The following is an 18955-nucleotide window of genomic DNA, read 5'->3' as shown; positions in this document are numbered from 1 at the left end:
GATCAAAGAATGGCATTTTTTTTTTGTAAGAAATGAGTTTTGTCAGATCTCTATTGACTTTTGAGACCGGGAATTGTGAGAAGGAGAAGTTGGTATTTGTATTTTATGCCGAGAATTGTGAAGAAGGAGAGGAATAGTTAATATAAAATGTTTGAAGACTGCAGAATATTTTACAGCATCTTTCACAACATGACGAACAACATTGCCGGTGGGGACAGCAAAAAGAGGACACATACCTTTTCAAAGCTTCTTTTCGTGCTTCCTACGATAAAATATACTTTTCCCCCTCCTCAAATATAAGGAACAAAAAACTGTTGGTACTTCTGCAGAGATAGTGCTGAAATAATAAGTTATCATTTTGAAACCTAGTTTTAACATGAGAACTAGGAACATGAGAATGAGGAAGAGGGGGAGTTGAAAGTGTTTTGTAACTATTCGATGCTTGCACGTAATAATGGAAAAAAGAACAAACTTGAAATGAAAGCACCGCAGTTTTTAGGAAAATTATTTATTTACATGCTGGACACACTCGTACAAGTCTACATTTTGCTGGACAAGATCCCCATCTCTCCACTAACGCGTTAGATACCGAACTGACCTCTCACTATCTCTCTTCACTATCTTTTTTTGGTTATTTGACGTCACCAATAAATAAAATCATCTTTATTGTTTATCTAAGTTCATATCTATGTTATTTAGGAAAACTAAAATTCATTTTCACCAAGTTAACATTCCTGGTCCATATTTAAGTTAACATTCCAGGTCCATATTTAAGTGAACATTCCTGGTCCATATTTAAGTTAACATTCCCGGTCCATATTTAAGTTAACATTCCTGGTCCATATTTAAGTTAACATTCCCGGTCCATATTTAAGTTAACATTCCTAGTCCATATTTAAGTTAACATTCCTGGTCCATATTTAAGTTAACATTCCAGATCCATATTTAAGTTAGCATTCCTGGTCCATATTTAAGTTAACATTCCTGGTCCATATTTAAGTTAACATTCCCGGTCCATATTTAAGTTAACATTCCCGGTCCATATTTAAGTTAACATTCCAGATCCATATTTAAGTTAACATTCCTAGTCCATATTTAAGTTAACATTCCTAGTCCATATTTAAGTTAACATTCCTGGTCCATATTTAAGTTAACATTCCAGATCCATATTTAAGTTAGCATTCCTGGTCCATATTTAAGTTAACATTCCAGATCCATATTTAAGTTAACATTCCTAGTCCATATTTAAGTTAACATTCCTGGTCCATATTTAAGTTAACATTCCCGGTCCATATTTAAGTTAACATTCCCGGTCCATATTTAAGTTAACATTCCTGGTCCATATTTAAATACCTACTCCGCTTCGATATCATTCTTTCATCTATTAAAACATTCCTTTTTGTTATCGAAATATTTCTATTAACTAAACACTGACAATAGCACACGATCAGGCTACCTGGCATTTTTCTTGACCAACAACACTATACTGATAAAATCCGAGAATCAATTGAGAGAAATCCGTGAATTCTGAATGAGAACACGAAGAAAAAATAAAGGATGAGAAAACTATATCAACAATGACAGTTTTTGTTTTAATATTTCAAAATATTAAATTAAAAAACGAGGGTCGAAAATTAAGACTTTTTTTCTTTTTTTTTTTTACACAGTGATCACCACTTATCAAGACCCGGAAACCACTCAGGGATAAGGGTTATTGCAAGTACATTACGTTAGTGTGGATATTTGATGAAGTGTTTACTTAAGGGGGCGGTTCATTAGGAATTTGTTAACATGGGACTTGAAGACATCCAAGTTATATTCCGGTGGGAAGCAGGCAGACGGAACAGAGTTCCACAGGCGTGCAGTTCTAAGAAAGAAGCTTTGTTCATGGAATCCACATTTTGATTTAGACACAGATATAGAGTGGGGGAAATTTTTTACAGTGGATTCAGCTAGACGGGCGTTTTTCGTGATTGGCGAGGGGGGACCAGAGATTGGAGTTCAGACGAGCACCTGCCATGGAAATAACGATAAAACAAGGATAGGCTCGCAACGTCTCTTCTGTGGGAGAGAGGTTGCAGGGTAGAGAAAAGGGCATCCCCCACTAAGCCACGAAGTCTATTTTGTACTCTGTCAAGGCAGGATAGGCTGTTTTTAGCAGCTCCTGCCCAGATATGGCAACAGTATTCCATCGTCTTGTTTCTTGGTCATAAACTACTCAACTACGTTAATCGATTTGGAATAAATTTTGAGCGTGATTCTTTCATGGGGACGCGAATTGAATGAACACAAAAAAGCAATTGGCTTGAGTAACCACCCTCTTTCTCCGTTTCGTTGGGGTACACTGGCTTCTTCACTTCTAAAGCAAGTTGGAGTTTTCACGAAAGGTGTTAATTCAATATTTTTTAACCGAGGAACATTGTTAAAAATCTCAAATGGAAAAAATCCTATGTCAAATTCATAAACCTTGTAAAAAACAGTGACCTGTTCAACGAAATCAGATGTCTTGAGAGATCAAAGCTGGAGCATCTCGAAAGACCCAAGGACGCATGCATCTGCTCCCTTCGTGCCTTTAGACAGAGAAGGTGAAACGAAAAACAATACTTCAAAACTCATGTACAGTTCTATCAGCTCGTGCACACTGACACACGTATTAACACAAACAAGATAGATCAACGCTGCCTAATATACGCACATTCACACTAACAAATATATACACATTCTTTTAATATTCACTGGACATTTTCTACCGAAATTCGAGTTTACATAAACTTTTCCTCAAATTAAAATTCCTGACTAAAAATTGCCTTTATATTTTTGTAAATTTACAGGGTGAACAGAAAGTCCTTGGACCAATTCAAAAGTGGTTTATTAATAGAAAATTACAAAAATATAAATTAAACATGAATGAAAATTATAAGTTAGGAAACCAAGAATAAATTCAAATTATTTATTTTCAACGTGATGTCCCTTCTTTCGATTAGACGTTCAATTCTCTGTCTGCAGTTACCAACCGAGGCACGCAGCGTTTCCTGAGGTATTTTAGCCCATTCACTCAGAAGAGATGTCTTCAAAGCATCAACACTTGGATGAGCAAGAGATCAGACCTTTTCCTCCAACAAAGACCACACCGAAAAATCCAAGGGATTCAAATCAGGCGATGCAGGAAGCCACATCACCTTACTCCAGAATCTTGGAAAATGACGTTGGCACCAGTCCTGAGTTTTATATTTTTGTAATTTTCTATTAATAAACCACTTTTGAATTGGCCCAAGGACTTTCTGTTCACCCTGTATAGTCATACAAATATTTTGTTATTGAATAATGTTTTCCGCAATTTTTCATTTACAAAACTCTTATTCCGTGTCAAGTTAGTACTTGCTAACTGGTGACTATTCTACTCCCTGAAAACCCTGAGCCAAGCAACACAAAATTTTCATATTTTTTCTTCAACCATTTTGGTGTCGATTGCAATAGTATCACCATAAGAGAACAAGGTTTTAATTTGCCCGTGTTCACTTTTTCTCACAAGAGGATTCAAGCTCAGAAGTAAAGTTTCAATTTATCAAATAGACGCGGTGTCGTAAGCGTAGTGAATCTTGGTAGATATCTTATTGTTAATTGCTCAGCACAATGCTGATTGCAGACTTTCTCCAATACTAGCAGGGACGCCCGGCGTAGCCCGGTCGTAAATAAATTAACTCTGTTATATATGCTGCAGACAGACTATTTTTCATTGTGTAAAAAATCATTTTTTCAGTGTTGTCCCATAAAGATATATACTTAAATATTTGAAAAAAATATGAGGGGTGTACTCACTTTGTGATACAATATCGCAAAAGTGTATATATATATATATATATATATATATATATATATATATATATATATATATAATTTCAGTTCTTTCAGCTATAATCGAAACCGAAACCAAAACTAATGAAGAATTCTTGGTAAAATCATTTTCCAGATTACATTCTGCATTTCAGTAAATGAAAAGAATTTGAAATACGTAAAATTATTTATAAAAAAAAAGATTACTAGAATGCCATCAGCTATAATCGAAACCGAAACCAAAACTTATGAAGAATTCTTGGTAAAAATGATTTATATATATATATATATATATATATATATATATATATATATATATATATATATAAGATTACTAGCTGTACCCTGCCACACGTTGCAGTGGCTCACTTTGGTGTAATGGAAAAATTTAATAAAAGAGAAAATGCATGTTTCTTATATTAGTACAGCAATCCACTGCAAAAAGTGAAAAAGAAGGCGAAACTGAAAAAATGGTGCTCTTGCAGAATTTGATCTGGATCCTCGAGAGTTTCTGTCAATCATTCATGTTTTGGACTTGACCAACAATCAGTGGATGAAGCCGAACGTAGCAAAAATGTTGAAACGCTAAATGCTTTTTTTTTTTGTTGTTTTAAAAAATGTGATTTAGTAATTAATATTTGGTTGATGGTGGGGGGAGGGGGGTTACTATACACAGATTCGAAAAAGTCGTCCAAAAACAAATAAATGAAAGCAAAGGTAAGGTAATTTACGTTTCTACTTAATTGGATAATTGTTTAGTGTTTTTATGTAATGTAAAATGTTTAATTGGCTCAAAAAACAGAAATGGTCGCGAATTCTGTTGAATACGTTAAGTTTGGGAAAGTAAGTTGAAAACTAAAAACTATACAAAACAGTGTCTGAAACTCACCAAACATATGTTACCATGACATAGGCTGGCATAATGGATAGGTTTCTGACAGTATTTTGTATAGTTTTTTTTAGTTTTAACTCACTTTCTCTAACTTAAAGTAATCAACAGTGTCCACCACCATTTGTAGCTTTCAAATACACCAATAAACACTGTTTTTCGAGCCGACTAAACGTTACATTAAATGAAAAGGGTTTATATTACTAAACACAGATACAAAGAAGTTGTCAAAAAATAAATATATAACAAATAAATGTTATCAAAGGCAAGAAAAGTAAGTGTTCTACCTAACTGGATAAGATTTAAGTGTTTTTATGTAATGTATAATCAGTTCAAAAACATTCAATGTTTATCGGTATATCTGAAAAATACAAATGGCGGCAGACTGTATCGAACATGTTAAGTTTGGGGAAATTTTGGGAAAATGAGTTTAAACTAAAAATACTGTTAGGAACTCACTCAATATATGTTACCATGATGTAGGCTGGCATATAATCGGTGGTTTTAAACTTTTGCTCGATACAGGTGACGACTTTTAAAAATCCCTTTTAGTGATTACCTGGTTTGAGGATATTTGTACAACTAAACGGCAAATCTGCTCAAAAAAATCCGGTATTATTTTACTTTAAGGCCCGCTTCACGTTCATATATAACGAAATATTTTATTGTAGATTTCGGTGTGCTAAAAACGAATCTTTTTTTTTTTTTTTTTTTTTTTTACAAAGGCGTCACCACATTATCAAGGCCCAGAGGCCACTCAAGGATAAGGGTTAAAGAGTGTACAGTAGAAATTGGTCAATATAGTAATCATTAGTAATGAAAATTTGGTAAATTTAATAACTTATATGGAACGGCTCATCAAGAACTTATTTACTTTAGACTTGAACACAACCATATTGTAGTCAGCCGGAAAGCAGGAAAACGGAAGACAATTCCACAGGCGTGCAGTTCTAAGAAAGAAGCTTTGTTCATGGAATCTACGTTTAGGTTTAGGCACAGATAAAGAGTGGGGGAAATTATTGATAGTGTTTACAGCTAGACGAGTGTTTCTTGTGAAAGTTTGGCGAGGGGGGACCATAGATTGAAGCTCAGTTGAACACTTTCCATGAAAATAACGATACATCAGAGACAAACTCGCAACACCCCCTCTGTGAGATAGAGGCCGCAAGGAGGAGAAAAGGACATCTCCTACGAGGCTACGAAGTCTATTTTGAACTCTATCAAGGCAGGACAAGTCCTTTCTCTGCAAACCGTTTACGTAGCAAAAAGAAAGTTTTCATGACATTCATGAAATTACTTTTTCGAAAAGTGGGTGATCACTTTTCAATGTAAATTTAACTTAGAATGAGCACCCACTTTCTGGCCACCTGAGAGAGGGGCATTTTTCTGTTTCTTGGCTAAAAAGTTTTTTGTTTGATTTCTTTTGCATGGTAATAACCCCTGAACTCTGGGACTATTTTCCATTTAACAGCCGTAGCCTTCGTTTACGCTATGCGTAAGCATAAACGAAAGCTGTTTAGCCAATAAACATGGGGAAAAAATCCCCCCTCTCTCAGGTGGCTAGAAAGTGGGTGCTCATTTTAAGTTAAATTTACATGGAAAAGTGATCGCCACTTTTTCGAAAAACTTCATATCATAAAAACTATTTTTTTGTGACGGAAACGGTTTGCAGATTCGTTTTTAGCACACCAAAATCTACAAAAAAAAATTTGTTATTTACGAACGTGAGACGCACAGCCCTTAATGGAAAATTATATCAAAAATCCGGGGGGAAAATAGTTTTCAATAAAAACAGCAAATGAATTCGATAGAAAAAAAAATGGATGCTATTTTTTTTTTCTGTGTGTTTCTTGGCTAAAAAGTCTTTTTGTTTGATTTCTTTTGCATGGTATTAACCCCTGAACTCTGGGACTATTTTCCATTTCACAGACGTAGCCTTTGTTTATGCTATGCGTGAGCATAAACGAAAACTGTTAAATATGCATTCGCGTACCAAACTGCCTTGTCAAAAAAACCTTTAAGCCAATAAACACGAAAATAAATGCCCCTTCCTCAGGTGGCCAGAAAGTGGGTGCTCATTTTAAGTTAAATTAAGATGGAAAAGTGATCACCCACTTTTCAAAAAAAAATTTCTTCAGATCATGAAAACTATTTTGATACTCTTTGGGCGTTGAGTTCCATGGCGACCCGCAGAATTATTTAATGGTCGTTCCCTTAGTACCCCCCTAGTCAAGGCTAACGCATGCGCACGTAACATTTTTTATTTATTTACTTACGTGGTGGAGTTTCTATACTGATAGGTTTTTTGAAATTTTTTCACTGGATTATTATTGATTGAACACTAACCAGATTATGAAAAAAAATTGAAAAAAAAAATCATTTCAACATTTGAAAGGGATACTCACTTTTTAGTTACCACGTTCTGGTAAATCGGTCACTTTTTATTTATTTATTTTTTTTTTTTCTAAATACGGAAGTGTCTTCGGGAGATATAAAATGGTCGCATGTTGACGAAGCAATGTATCGGGAGGCGTACGGGATTAAAAATTATTGGTAAATTTTTAGATTAGGTCCACCTCCTCAATTTTCTTTTAAATGACGACTTGAAATGGTTTTCGACTATGCTGAATACGAAAATCGCATCGAAATTTTGCAGAAATAAGTAGTTATCAAGATATAAAAAGTTGTATTATGCATTGTAATCTTTGGCAGCCATCTTTTTTACGTGTGTGTATTTGTTTATGGCGCGTGTGCACGTAAAAAGATGGCCGCCGAAGAATACAATGCATAATACAACTATTTATTTCCGCAAAATTTCAATGCAATTTGCGTGTTCAGCATACTCGGAAACCTATAAATGTCGTCATTGAAAGGAAAATTGTGGAGGTGGACCTAATCTAAAAAAATACCAAATTATTAAACATTTCTCCAGCATGTTAGTGAAATTTATCATACTTTAAAAAAATTAAAAAGAAACAAAACAAAAGTTTTGAAAAAAAACTCACCTTTCACAAAAACAATTAAAAAAAAAAAAAAAACACAAACTGACTAAATAAGTAAAAAAAAAAATAATTAAAAATCTCGAAACTTTATTTTCATGAAAACAATAAAAAAAGTCCTGTTCTCTCTATTTTTTTTTCTTTGAGAAACAAATATATTTCTGACTTACAAATGCGGTAGAGACTCATTATTTTTACTTTCTATGGTTTTGATCTACCGCGTTTTTATTGCTTACAAAATGGGTGACTGATTTATCAGAACGTTGTAACTAAAAAGTGAGCACCACTTTCAAATGTCGAAATAATGATTTCTTTTTTACATTTTTTTTTAATAATCTGTTTAATTAGTGTCCAATCAATAATAATCCAGTGAAAAAAAAATCCAAAAACCTATAAGTATAGAAATTAAGCATGGGAGTAATGTTTGTACAACAACGTCGCCTTTCGCACTTTTACAAACATTTTTTTAAAAAAGTAACTAAACCATTTATTGATAATTTGTCACGTGTACAAACATTTATTTATTTACGTAGGCTTAACTCCTTTCATGAATAAGAAAAGTTTTACTCTTTAAGAATAATAAAAGGAAAAAGTTACTGAACATTTATAAAAGGACTTCTTTTCATGAAGGCCAGAGGAATAGTTGGCCGAAAATTCGTGAAACAACAACAATAAATAAAAATGGTGCTAATGCAGAGAGCCGCGCTATTTTTTAAATCATATTTCCACGTTTAAATAACATTTTACGATATGTTTTTTTTTTATTTATTCAATTGTAAGGTTAAAGTACAGAATAGGTACAAAACATCCTTACCTCCCCATGTTAAGAATGACTTTTTAAATAATAACATTATTTCAGCACGGATCACTCTCTGCATGAGTAATCTTATATATAAAAAAAAAACTCAAAAGCAAGCAACAAACTTTTTTTTTTTTTGGCCTTATATAATAAAGAAAAGATGTGTAAATTAAAAAATTTGGAAGATAAACAAATGAAATATGTTTTTTTTGTTTTTTTTTTACTTATCGAGTTAACAGAAAATTAAACCTTTCGTCAATTCGTGGCTGTGAAATGAATCGAACCGGAAGTTCAGTTTTATCAACAGAACAGATTCGCAGAAACGATAAATAAATATATTTATTTTATTTAACATTTTAATTTTAATTAGGTAAATTTATTTTAATAACATAAAAACATATCTCGACTCTAAAAATGGGTTGTCTGAAAATTTCAAATAAATTGGTAACGTATAAACATGGTTTTATTTCTTTAGAACGAACCAACTTTACATTTTTATATATATAGATTGGAGTGCCATCATCTATAATCGAAACCGAAGCCAAATCTTATGAAGAATTCTTGGTAAAAATTATATATATATATATATATATATATATATATATATATATATATATATATATATATATATATATATATATATATATATATATATATATATATAATGTTATTGGAGTGCCATCAGCTATAATCAAAACTGAAACCTAAACTTATGAAGAATTCTTGGTAAAATTATTTGTTACAAGAAATGGACGTCCATAACAATTAAACGACAGTCACTCGGATGTAAGCGTGACACACAAAATAAATATTATACACGCTATCCTATTAATATATAGATTAGTGTTAGTTTCTTACTAGGAGTAGTCACACACGCCGTCACCAAAAGTTTATCTTTGAGAACAACTTGTGGCGTTCTCTGGATCTAAGTTATGCCAAGTCTCCCCAGATTTCCAGTACCTTTCACCTCTTTTGATAAACATTGTAGATGAATTTGCGTTATTGCAACAACCGATTACCATTGATTTCTCGTTGGTGGCGACCATTGATCTTCACTGGAATTTGGGTGGCAAAAAGCCTCACCAAGTTCCCAGTCCTCTTTGCACTTATCCAGCAGAGGTCTGACTAGTGCTTTCTCTTCTCGACCTTTCCATCCCCCTTTGACCCTCCTCGCTGATTTGGTGTGGCGTCAATTTGTGTTTACACACACACACACACACACACACACACAAGAGGGGGAAGGCAGGGGCGCAGGGGTGAAGTTACAATTATGCTGTTTCAGTTTTTTATGATTCTATGTTATGTCCCTTTGTATTTTACATATATAGCATTTTCTGTGTGGCCAGTTTGTGCCTGTAACTCATGTGCGTTGGTTTCCGCATTCAAGGGTTTTCCTTATTATTTCAATCATTTTCCTATCCGTTGCATTTTATCAATCATCCCTCTGATTCCAATCTCTCCCATTCTCTTTTCAAAGTTTTTTGGCATTGTTCCTAGCGCTCCTCCTCCTCTTCCTCCTACTATTATTATTATTATTATTATTATCATTATTATTAACATTTACTAATGGGTCACAGCTTATCGAGGTCCAGGGGACCACTAGAGGATGAAGGCTGAAGAGATTGTTAGTTGGACGAATATCGTCACCACGAGAGAGTTGGAAACAATAGATGGAATGAACAGATTGCGTAAAAAATTGATTATCGGAGAGGTCGGCTCAAGAAGTATTTGTTTACATTAGACTTGAAGACGACATGTTGTGGTTAGTTGGGAAGCAGCCTCGTGGTATCAAACAAATTCCACAAATGAGCCGTTCTAGGAAATAAACTTTGGTTTTTAGTGCAGATAGGGGGAGAAGGAGAGCAAATAGGGAGAGAGAGAGTTAGTGAGCGAGAGAGAGATAGAGAGAGAGAGAGAAAGAGAGAGAGACAGATAGGGAATAACTTTTTTTGCTGTAGTTGTAGCTTGACAAGTGTTTGCTCTGAATGTTTTACAGGGGTGATAGTCGCAGAGATCCGATCTCAGTCAAGCATCTACCATGAAAACGATACAGGCATAATCATATTTTATGAATCCGAAGATTCTATTATTGGCATTGGTTTCCCCGATATTTTTCTAGTCAGAATTCTTTCTATAAAGACATCGGGGACTTACAGGAGGAGCCAAGTGAAGGTTGCCAACGTCTTAAGTGAATGTGAGATTTTGTCGAATGAACTAGATTCGAACTTGAGACACCAAGGTTGTCAGTCTGTGTCATTAACCACCTGACCACCATCAAGATACACTAAAGAGGGGGCTAGCAACATCTTTTCTGTGTAAAAGATATTATAGGGATCACTCCAACTAGATTGTAAATTCGTTTTTTTCATTTTATCTAGGCAAGAATACGTTCTAAAATGGAGTACTGTTGCTACATTTAGAGAGGAACCGATCAAGGTGCTCTATCCTGCCTTGACAGAGGTCAAAAGTGGCTTCGAAATCTGATAGTTAATGCTCTTTTCTTTTCCCTGCAACCTGTTTTCCACAGAAAAGACGCTGTGAGAGTGGCCCTGCTCTATCGTTATTTTCATGGTAGGTGTTCGTCGGAGTTTCAATCTATGGTGCCTCCACGTCAGACTTTCACAAAAGCACTCATCTAGCTACAGTCATTATCAACAATGTCCTCCGCCTCTTTATCTGTGCCTAAATCTAAATGCAAATTTCATAAACAAAAAATTTTTTTCAAGGATTGCCCAGCTTTCTGTTCCATTAGCCTGCTTTCCAGCTGACTACAACATGGTCATCTTCAAGTCCATAGACAAATTCTTGTGGAACCGTATCATTAAATAATCAATTTGCGCTCAATTTCCAACACCGTATATGCATTAACTCTTATCCTCGAGTGGCATTCATGCTTTGATAAGTCGTGACTTCCTCTGTAAAAACAAAAGAAAGGGTGGTCGGAGTGGTATCTTTCCTATTATAATAGCAGTCATCTATCGTTGAACGTATCTGACTCTTATACAGGTAGAGAATTACGACAGGTGTGAGATACTTTCTGGAGCGATAGAATGATTCCACAACCCTTTTTTTTTACTTGGGGGTTGTCACCGCTTATTAAGACCCAAAGACTACTCGAGGATAAGAGTTAATAAGTATTAGGTAAATAGTGATATAACATAATCAGTTATGGTGGCTCAGCAAAAATTTATTCATATTAGATTTGAAGATGACCATCCATACTGTAGTCAATTGGGAAGCAGCCCCACTGTATTGTGTTCCACAGACGGACAGCTCTAGGAAAGAAACCCTGTTCATGAAATTTTCGTTTAGTTTTAGGCACAAATAGAGAGTAAGGGAAATTGTTGACGGTAGTTGTAGCTAAACAAGTTGTTGTGAACGTTTTACAGAGGGGGGGGGAGGGATTCACAGATTGGAGCTCAGTCGAGCATCCACCATAAAAGTAGCGATAGAGAAGAGATAGACTTGCAACGTCTCCTCTGTGAGAAAGTAGGGAGTCAGAAAAAAGCCCTCGCTCACTTTTTTTTCTTTTTACTTATTACAAATTGATTAAAACCAAACTTTTATTCGCACCGGACAAGACATAATGCCACTGAGACGTAAGAGGTAACTGTGATTAAAAGCAAGATTTATACGCGACAGCTTAAATGGGGAGTTGTGAGACAAGATGTTTAATTGCATCGTATTTAAATTTGTGCATGTTAGGAAAGCCAGAGAAACACGAAACAGATAAGGAATTTCAAAGGTAAGCAGTCTGAGACAAAAGCTATTAGAGTAAACACTTTTGGAGTAATAAATAATTTTCTATATATAAAAGACACTTTGTTGTGTTTGTATGTGTGTGTGTGTGTGTGTGTGTGTGTGTGTGTGTGTGTGTTAGTTCGTTCCCTACGGACGCAGAAATAGCTAGGCTTATTAAAATAAATATTAACACAAATGTACTTTATGTGTCTGGGAGTGTTCTTAGATAGTTTTTGTATCGGAATGCTCCCAATTATTATTATAAAAAAAAGATCAATAATTGAAAAAATCTGATTGAGGAAGGAACACTCCGATTTTGACTAACTGACTTGACTTACACAGCCTAACATCACAAATGCATTTTAGAAATCGTAATCTAGAGAGTCTGCAATCTGTAATGAATAATGTTTTGGAAAGAGCACAACTATGCGACCTGAAAATGGGCAACATTTAAAAGATATTATTTTCTTATAAATAAAGATTGTGTCTTAGTCAGATTGTGTTAAAATTACGGAAAAATATCATCAAAAATACTGAATCTATTTAAGTTCAAAATCCTTCAGTGACTTTTTTTGGACATCCTGTATATATTGATCGGAATCGGAATCGTGAACCGGAAAAAATCTGAAATTTTATTTTGGGATGAGGATTGGTCATTCGTATTATTTTGGTTCTTCGGACTACTGTTCTCATCTAATGGGTTCGAATCTATCTACTGGTGTTAATCGTGACACCCTACGCTGATGATTCCCGACAGGATGAAACACAACACTAGTGTCTGTAGGTATTTACTAATTATTATAGTGAATAATTATATATATATATATATATATATATATATACTTCAGAATAAAGGATCTACTCGTATGGATTGGGTTGGTTGGTTGTTTTACGGCATATCAACCCTTTTCGGGTTATTTAATGCCGAATCCAAAGATTTTGAAGAAAATTATTTTTAAATAGAATATATTTGTTGTTTTCAAGTCGCTTTCTATTTAACCCATAGTTGGAACCCTAACAGGTACTACCACTCCGGGTCAGAGTGGACCTGGGAGCAATGGTAATTAAAGGGTGGCTCCACACTCCCCAAAGCCAACAAGCTGGGGCCTCACCACTGGATATAGTTTAAGGTCATATCCAGGACCTACTCGTATGGAAATCCATACCATACAATTTGGATATGAAATTCAATATCCATTTCATTTGGAAAAAAATGTATAATTTCCCTTATTCTATGATATTTAAAAACTTTAAAAAGCTGCCGAGACAGCACGTGATATCAATGATGCATTGGACACAGGAACCACTAACGAACGTGTGGCACAACGGTGATTCAATAAATTTCGCAATAGGAACGAGAGCCTCGAAGATAAAGACAGCACTGGCTGGCCAACTACGGTTGATAACGAACATTTGAAAGCCTTCATTGAAGCCAATCTACGCAAAAACAAACAAGGTTTGGTTCAAGAAATTTCGCATATATATATATAAAAGTGAAAGTGTCTGTCTGTCTGTCTGTCTGTGTACATTTCCTTACGCAATAACTCTGTCAATTTTAAGTCTACAGACTCGAAATTTGATATACAGGGTACTGAGATTCGGAAAAATCTTTGTGATCGGTTTTCCTCCAGAAATTTGTCTGTTAATGGGTCAAAGTTACACGATTTGACCTTTGAGAACTCTACCAAACTCCTCCGACAATTTGGGGGTCTAAACACTTGAAATTTTAGATATAGGTTCCTTGGACATGGATCTAACTTAACTCGATTTAAGCCCGAAACAATAAATTTTAAGGGGTCAAAAAAGGGGTAAAAGTTTTAAAAAATTGCCCTCTGCGGTTATTTAGAGATATGGCAAGCTTTTTCATCGGTTTGGGTCGAAAATTTTTAGTTACCAATATATAAATGTATGTATGTATGTATGTTTGCATGTCTGCCTAAAACTTTCGACAAAGGCGACAGATTTTATTAAGAGCAATATCGTTTTGAAGTTCGACCTTTCATACGACAAATATCGAAAACTTGGCTAAAAACATTAATATCTTCACCTTCAACTAGGCACTTTTCTACAGGGGGGGATCTTTTTTTCGCCAATATTTTTGAAAGTTATCCTCTCCTTTAGATTGTTTAGCCTTAATTTTAAAAAGTGTCACTTTCGGTTTGGCGGTGGTTGTAACAGCATAGACGTCAGGTTTTTACCCCGTTCTTTTCCTCCTTTGCGTAACGGGTTCGAGCCTGCCTTCCTACCACTTTTTTTTTCTTTCTTTTGCTCAACAGACACATACAAGCACCCGTGCAAGGCCGGGCTGAAATGCTAGTATATATATATATATATATATATATATATATATATATATATAAGTGAACGTGTGTGTGTGTCTGTGTGTCTGTGTACATTTCCCTACGCAGTAACTCTGTCAATTTTCAGTTTACAGACTCGAAATTTGATATACAGCGTACTGAGATTTGGAAAAAATCTTTGTAATCCGTTTTCGGCAGAAATTTGGCTGTTAAGAGGTCAAAGTTCAACGATTTGGCCTTTGAGAACTCTACCAAACTCCTCCGCCAATCTTTGGGTATAAACAATTGAAATTTTAGATATTGGTTCCTTGGACATGGATCTAACTTAATAACTTGATTTGAGCCCAAAACAATACATGTTAAAGGGCCATAATAGGGTTCAAAGTTAAAAAAAAAGTTGCCCTCTGCGGTCTCTACCAAATTACGCAGACAATTTCTGGTCTAAACATTTGAAATTTTACATAAAGGGTGTTCAGATATAGGGCAAGCTTTTTAATCGGTTTGGGTCGAAAATTTGAGCTATCAATATATAAATGTATGTATGTATGTATGTTTGCATGTCTTCCTAAAACTTTCGACAGAAAATTGATTCTATAATAATATATACTAAATCTACATCAATTAAAATATATTTAAGCGTATTTTCCGAGCGGGCTACGCCGGGCGTCCCTACTTAGCTTAGATAAATTCTTTTACAGTTTGAACAAAGGAGCTACAATAATATCATGGCGTCCCCATTTACCTTGAACATTCACAGAATGCCAACATACATATATATTACATATGAAAGAGTCTGCTGTGGAATTTCCACAGGTCCCCCCTAGTGGCGATTATTTTCTTTATGCGAAGTAAATTTAAAAAAGTACAAACTTGGTTATTTATTTGTTTCCCACGAAACAAAATGTGACACAAGGTCGGTTTAATGTGGGAGATAACCAGCTCCCCTCAGAAGGGGATTCTGAAAAAAATAGAATTGCCTCAGTATAGAAAGTTTCCCCCTCCATTGACTGAGGACAATTAATTTGAGTGCAGCATCTGTACAGACACCACACTTCAGTGACCCCCCAAAAAAAGTACAAACTTACATGAAAAAAGGGGCCGATAATTCATTCCACATTTTTTGCAGCGTAGTTTCTTTTTAGGTTCTAATGTGCAGAGTCAATCTCCGTGTTGTCACGTCGACTGTATAACTCCATATACACTGGTCATAATAAACGGTAAATGATTGCAAACTACCGTTAACTTGAGAACTAAATAAATAAAATACATTTTTTTCTCTCTCAACGGTGAGAGAATATCTTGCTTACGATGTGAACAGAGATGTGTCATAATTTATAAATATATTCCCGATATACTCGACTCGATATCCACATCAAAAAGCACCGACTTGATTTTAATATGCAAAGATGACAGGACAAATTGAAGCGAATAGTACTTGCTGTCAAGATATATATACCAGTTGAAGACCCGTCCTTTATAATCAGTCCAGCATATAAACTCTATAACAGGCACGAGGGAAACACAAATGAACACATATCTAAGGAAATGGTAGAAACGCTAGACGAAGACCTCAAATCTGTAGTGGAATGGGGACAAAAATGAATGGTCACATTCAATGTTGCCAAGACTAAGCTTGTTTCCTTCAATAATTACAAGAAACCTTCTCTACAACGAATAGCTATGGCCAAAAACACAATACCTGAAATTTCCTCTTTTAAATTCCTCGGCCTAACGTTCAAAGGGAACATGAGTTGGAACAGATACATTGAGAGCATTGCCAAGGCTGCTGCGAAGAAGGTGGGCTCTCTCTACCGTTCTAGAAAGCTATCTACGCCTGTAAGTATCCTGTACCGCTATAAGGTCACCATTCGCCCATGTATGGAGTATTGTTGTCATCTGCTACTAGTCTCTCACTTCTGGACAGGGTTCAAAAGAGAGTCGCCAACCTGATAAGTCCTGAGCTGTCGTCTAAGCTTCAACCTCTGTCCCATCGACGCAATGTTGCATCCCTCTGCCTATTCTACAAGTATTTTAATGGTGAATGCTCTGACGAACTACAAGCGCGTGTACCTCCCCGACGTAAATACCCCCGACAAACCCGATAAACAGCAAGATCCCGTCCTTATACAGTAGAGATCCCTAGGTGTAAGAAAGCCTTCTACTCCAATAGTTTCTTCCCCAGAACTGATGGACTTTGGAACTCCCTTCCGAGATTCTACTTTCCCAACTGTACTGACATGCAGAAGTTGAAACACTTATTAGCGACATTGCAACAGAAGCAGGAAGAAAGATAGAAAAGAAGAATAACTCAGAAGCAACCCTACAGTCTGCTGGTCGGAGGCACAGCTTTATCTCCCTCTTTGTCAGATACATTGCTCATTGGGGGACGAGGACTGAGAGGCAAAATAGAGGGAGCAAGAGTTACATAGTTACCGAAAAAAAAATCAAAAAATGCTTTTTCTATTTCCATTTCTCTTATCTCCAGAGGGGACAATATATATTTGTAAAAAAAGTTATAGTAAATTTATACTCAGTATAAATTTGCAGGAGTATTTTGTTAAATTAGAGTTTCCAGGGGTATTTTGTGTTAAATTAGAGTTTGCAGGGGTATTTTGTGTTAAATTAGAGTTTCCAGGGGTATTTTGTGTTAAATTAGAGTTTCCAGGGGTATTTTGTGTTAAATTAGAGTTTGCAGGGGTATTTTGTGTTAAATTAGAGTTTCCAGGGGTATTTTGTGTTAAATTAGAGTTTGCAGGGATATTTTGTGTTAAATTAGAGTTTACAGGGGTATTTTGTGTTAAATTAAATTGATTGGTTGGTTCTTTTAGAACATATCAACCCTTTTCATATTATTTATTGCCGAATCCAGTGATTTTGAAGAACCTTTTTTAATAAAATATATATTTTTTATCGAGTCATTTCTTATTTAACCCATAGTTGGGACCCTAACAGGTACTACAACTCCGGGTCAGAGTGGACCTGGGAGCAATGGCAATTGAAGGGTGGATCCATACGCTCCAAAGCCTGCAAGCTGGGGCCTCATCATCGGATATAGTTTAAGGTCATATCCAGAACTGTTAAATTAGAGCTTACAGGGATATTTTGTGTTTAATTAGAGTTTGCAGGGGTATTTTGTGTTAAATTAGAGTTTGCAGGGGTATTTTGTGTTAAATTAGAGTTTGCAGGGATATTTTGTGTTAAATTAGAGTTTACAGGGGTATTTTGTGTTAAATTAGAGTTTGCAGGGATATTTTGTGTTAAATTGAAAATAGTTTTTTCTCGCATCTTAATAAACATCGGAACAAAATCTAGGATGTGCGCACGCACACAAAAATGTGACTGTTTGCTCTATTTTCGTCAAAACGAAATATGTTTCTAAGTTTACTGAAAAAGAATAACATACAATTATTTGGCCATTTTACCGCTCCAGAAAATTTCATCAACCTGCATAGGTGTAAGATGCCTCTTAAGATTGAGTACTTGTTTCACATATGAAAGGTGCTGCTCACAGGACTATTTTCAAGTTTGAAATCTAGTGGAGTGTTCAATTCGAGTTGATTTTGGGTTTTAATAAGTAATGACACCCCCATGAAACGAAAGACGAACAAGAGATTTGGGCCCAGTCGGTAGAGTACCAAACGGCAAACATCTACTGTAAAAAAAAATACAGTAGAAATAAGAGACCATCTATAACGAAATTGATTTTGTATTCTATTAAGGCAAGAAAATGAAGTTTCTGATGCTGTCGTCTATTTCTTATTCAGGAACTTTAAAACTTCTCCACAAATTTTGGTTATTCTAAAATATATTTTACATCCATGTACAAATGTTGCTATAAATTTAGTTTGTTCGTTAATTTAATGAAACACAGATTTCAAATCGTTCGGCCGGCGATACAGTTATATAAGCCACGCTGACGATCGTTTGTGAACATGAAGCACATATGTCTGCATATAATAGTAAATCCTGAGCCGGTTTTAATAGAGTATAAAACAGTGGACAACATTTATTCTGTAAAAAAAAAAAAGACTGTATAAAATAGAAAAGACCATCTACAGCAAAGTCGATTGTGTATTTTGTTAAGGGAAGGAAAAATGCGCTGTGTGACACCTCTCTGGATGTGCCGCAGTACTCTATGTGTTGCGTTGTGGGGGTCCGTAAAGATGTATTTAGTGTATATACGCTTGTATATACGTGTCACAGTCATCAATATGACATGTGTACATACCTGCGTTCGTCTATGGCCGTCTAAAGTTGTGAGCGTCTAATTTAAAGTTCGTTGCGTATGTACATATATTTAATTACAACTTATGACGGGGCAAGAATATGCAAAACTACTTTTACAACACAAAGAACGAATAATACTTCCTGAGGTTGTAACATCGGACCAAAT

At 35.2% G+C, this 18955-nt stretch overlaps 1 protein-coding gene across 5 annotated transcripts in view; it reads right to left on the bottom strand.

The window, feature by feature from the left end:
- The window catches only part of LOC145297774 (uncharacterized), a 115078-nt gene that overhangs the window by 47672 nt on the left and 48451 nt on the right, over positions 1-18955 (bottom strand). Inside the window, exon 1 of one of the 5 annotated variants that reach the window (XM_080144025.1) lies at positions 15648-15861. The exons of 3 other annotated variants lie outside the window; for them this stretch is intronic. In XM_080144025.1, coding sequence (XP_080000151.1) covers positions 15648-15679 — 32 coding nt within the window. In that variant the 5' untranslated portion in view covers positions 15680-15861. Of the gene's footprint in view, positions 1-15647; positions 15862-18955 lie in introns of those variants that run through there. One more of the 5 variants, XM_080144021.1, reaches the window with a different exon arrangement.

This window comes from Euprymna scolopes, chromosome 18, assembly GCF_053919585.1.
Source record: "Euprymna scolopes isolate OS-2025 chromosome 18, ASM5391958v1, whole genome shotgun sequence".
In the NCBI taxonomy this organism is placed as follows: Eukaryota; Metazoa; Mollusca; class Cephalopoda; order Sepiida; family Sepiolidae; genus Euprymna; species Euprymna scolopes.
This window is presented reverse-complemented; position numbering and strand designations above follow the sequence as displayed.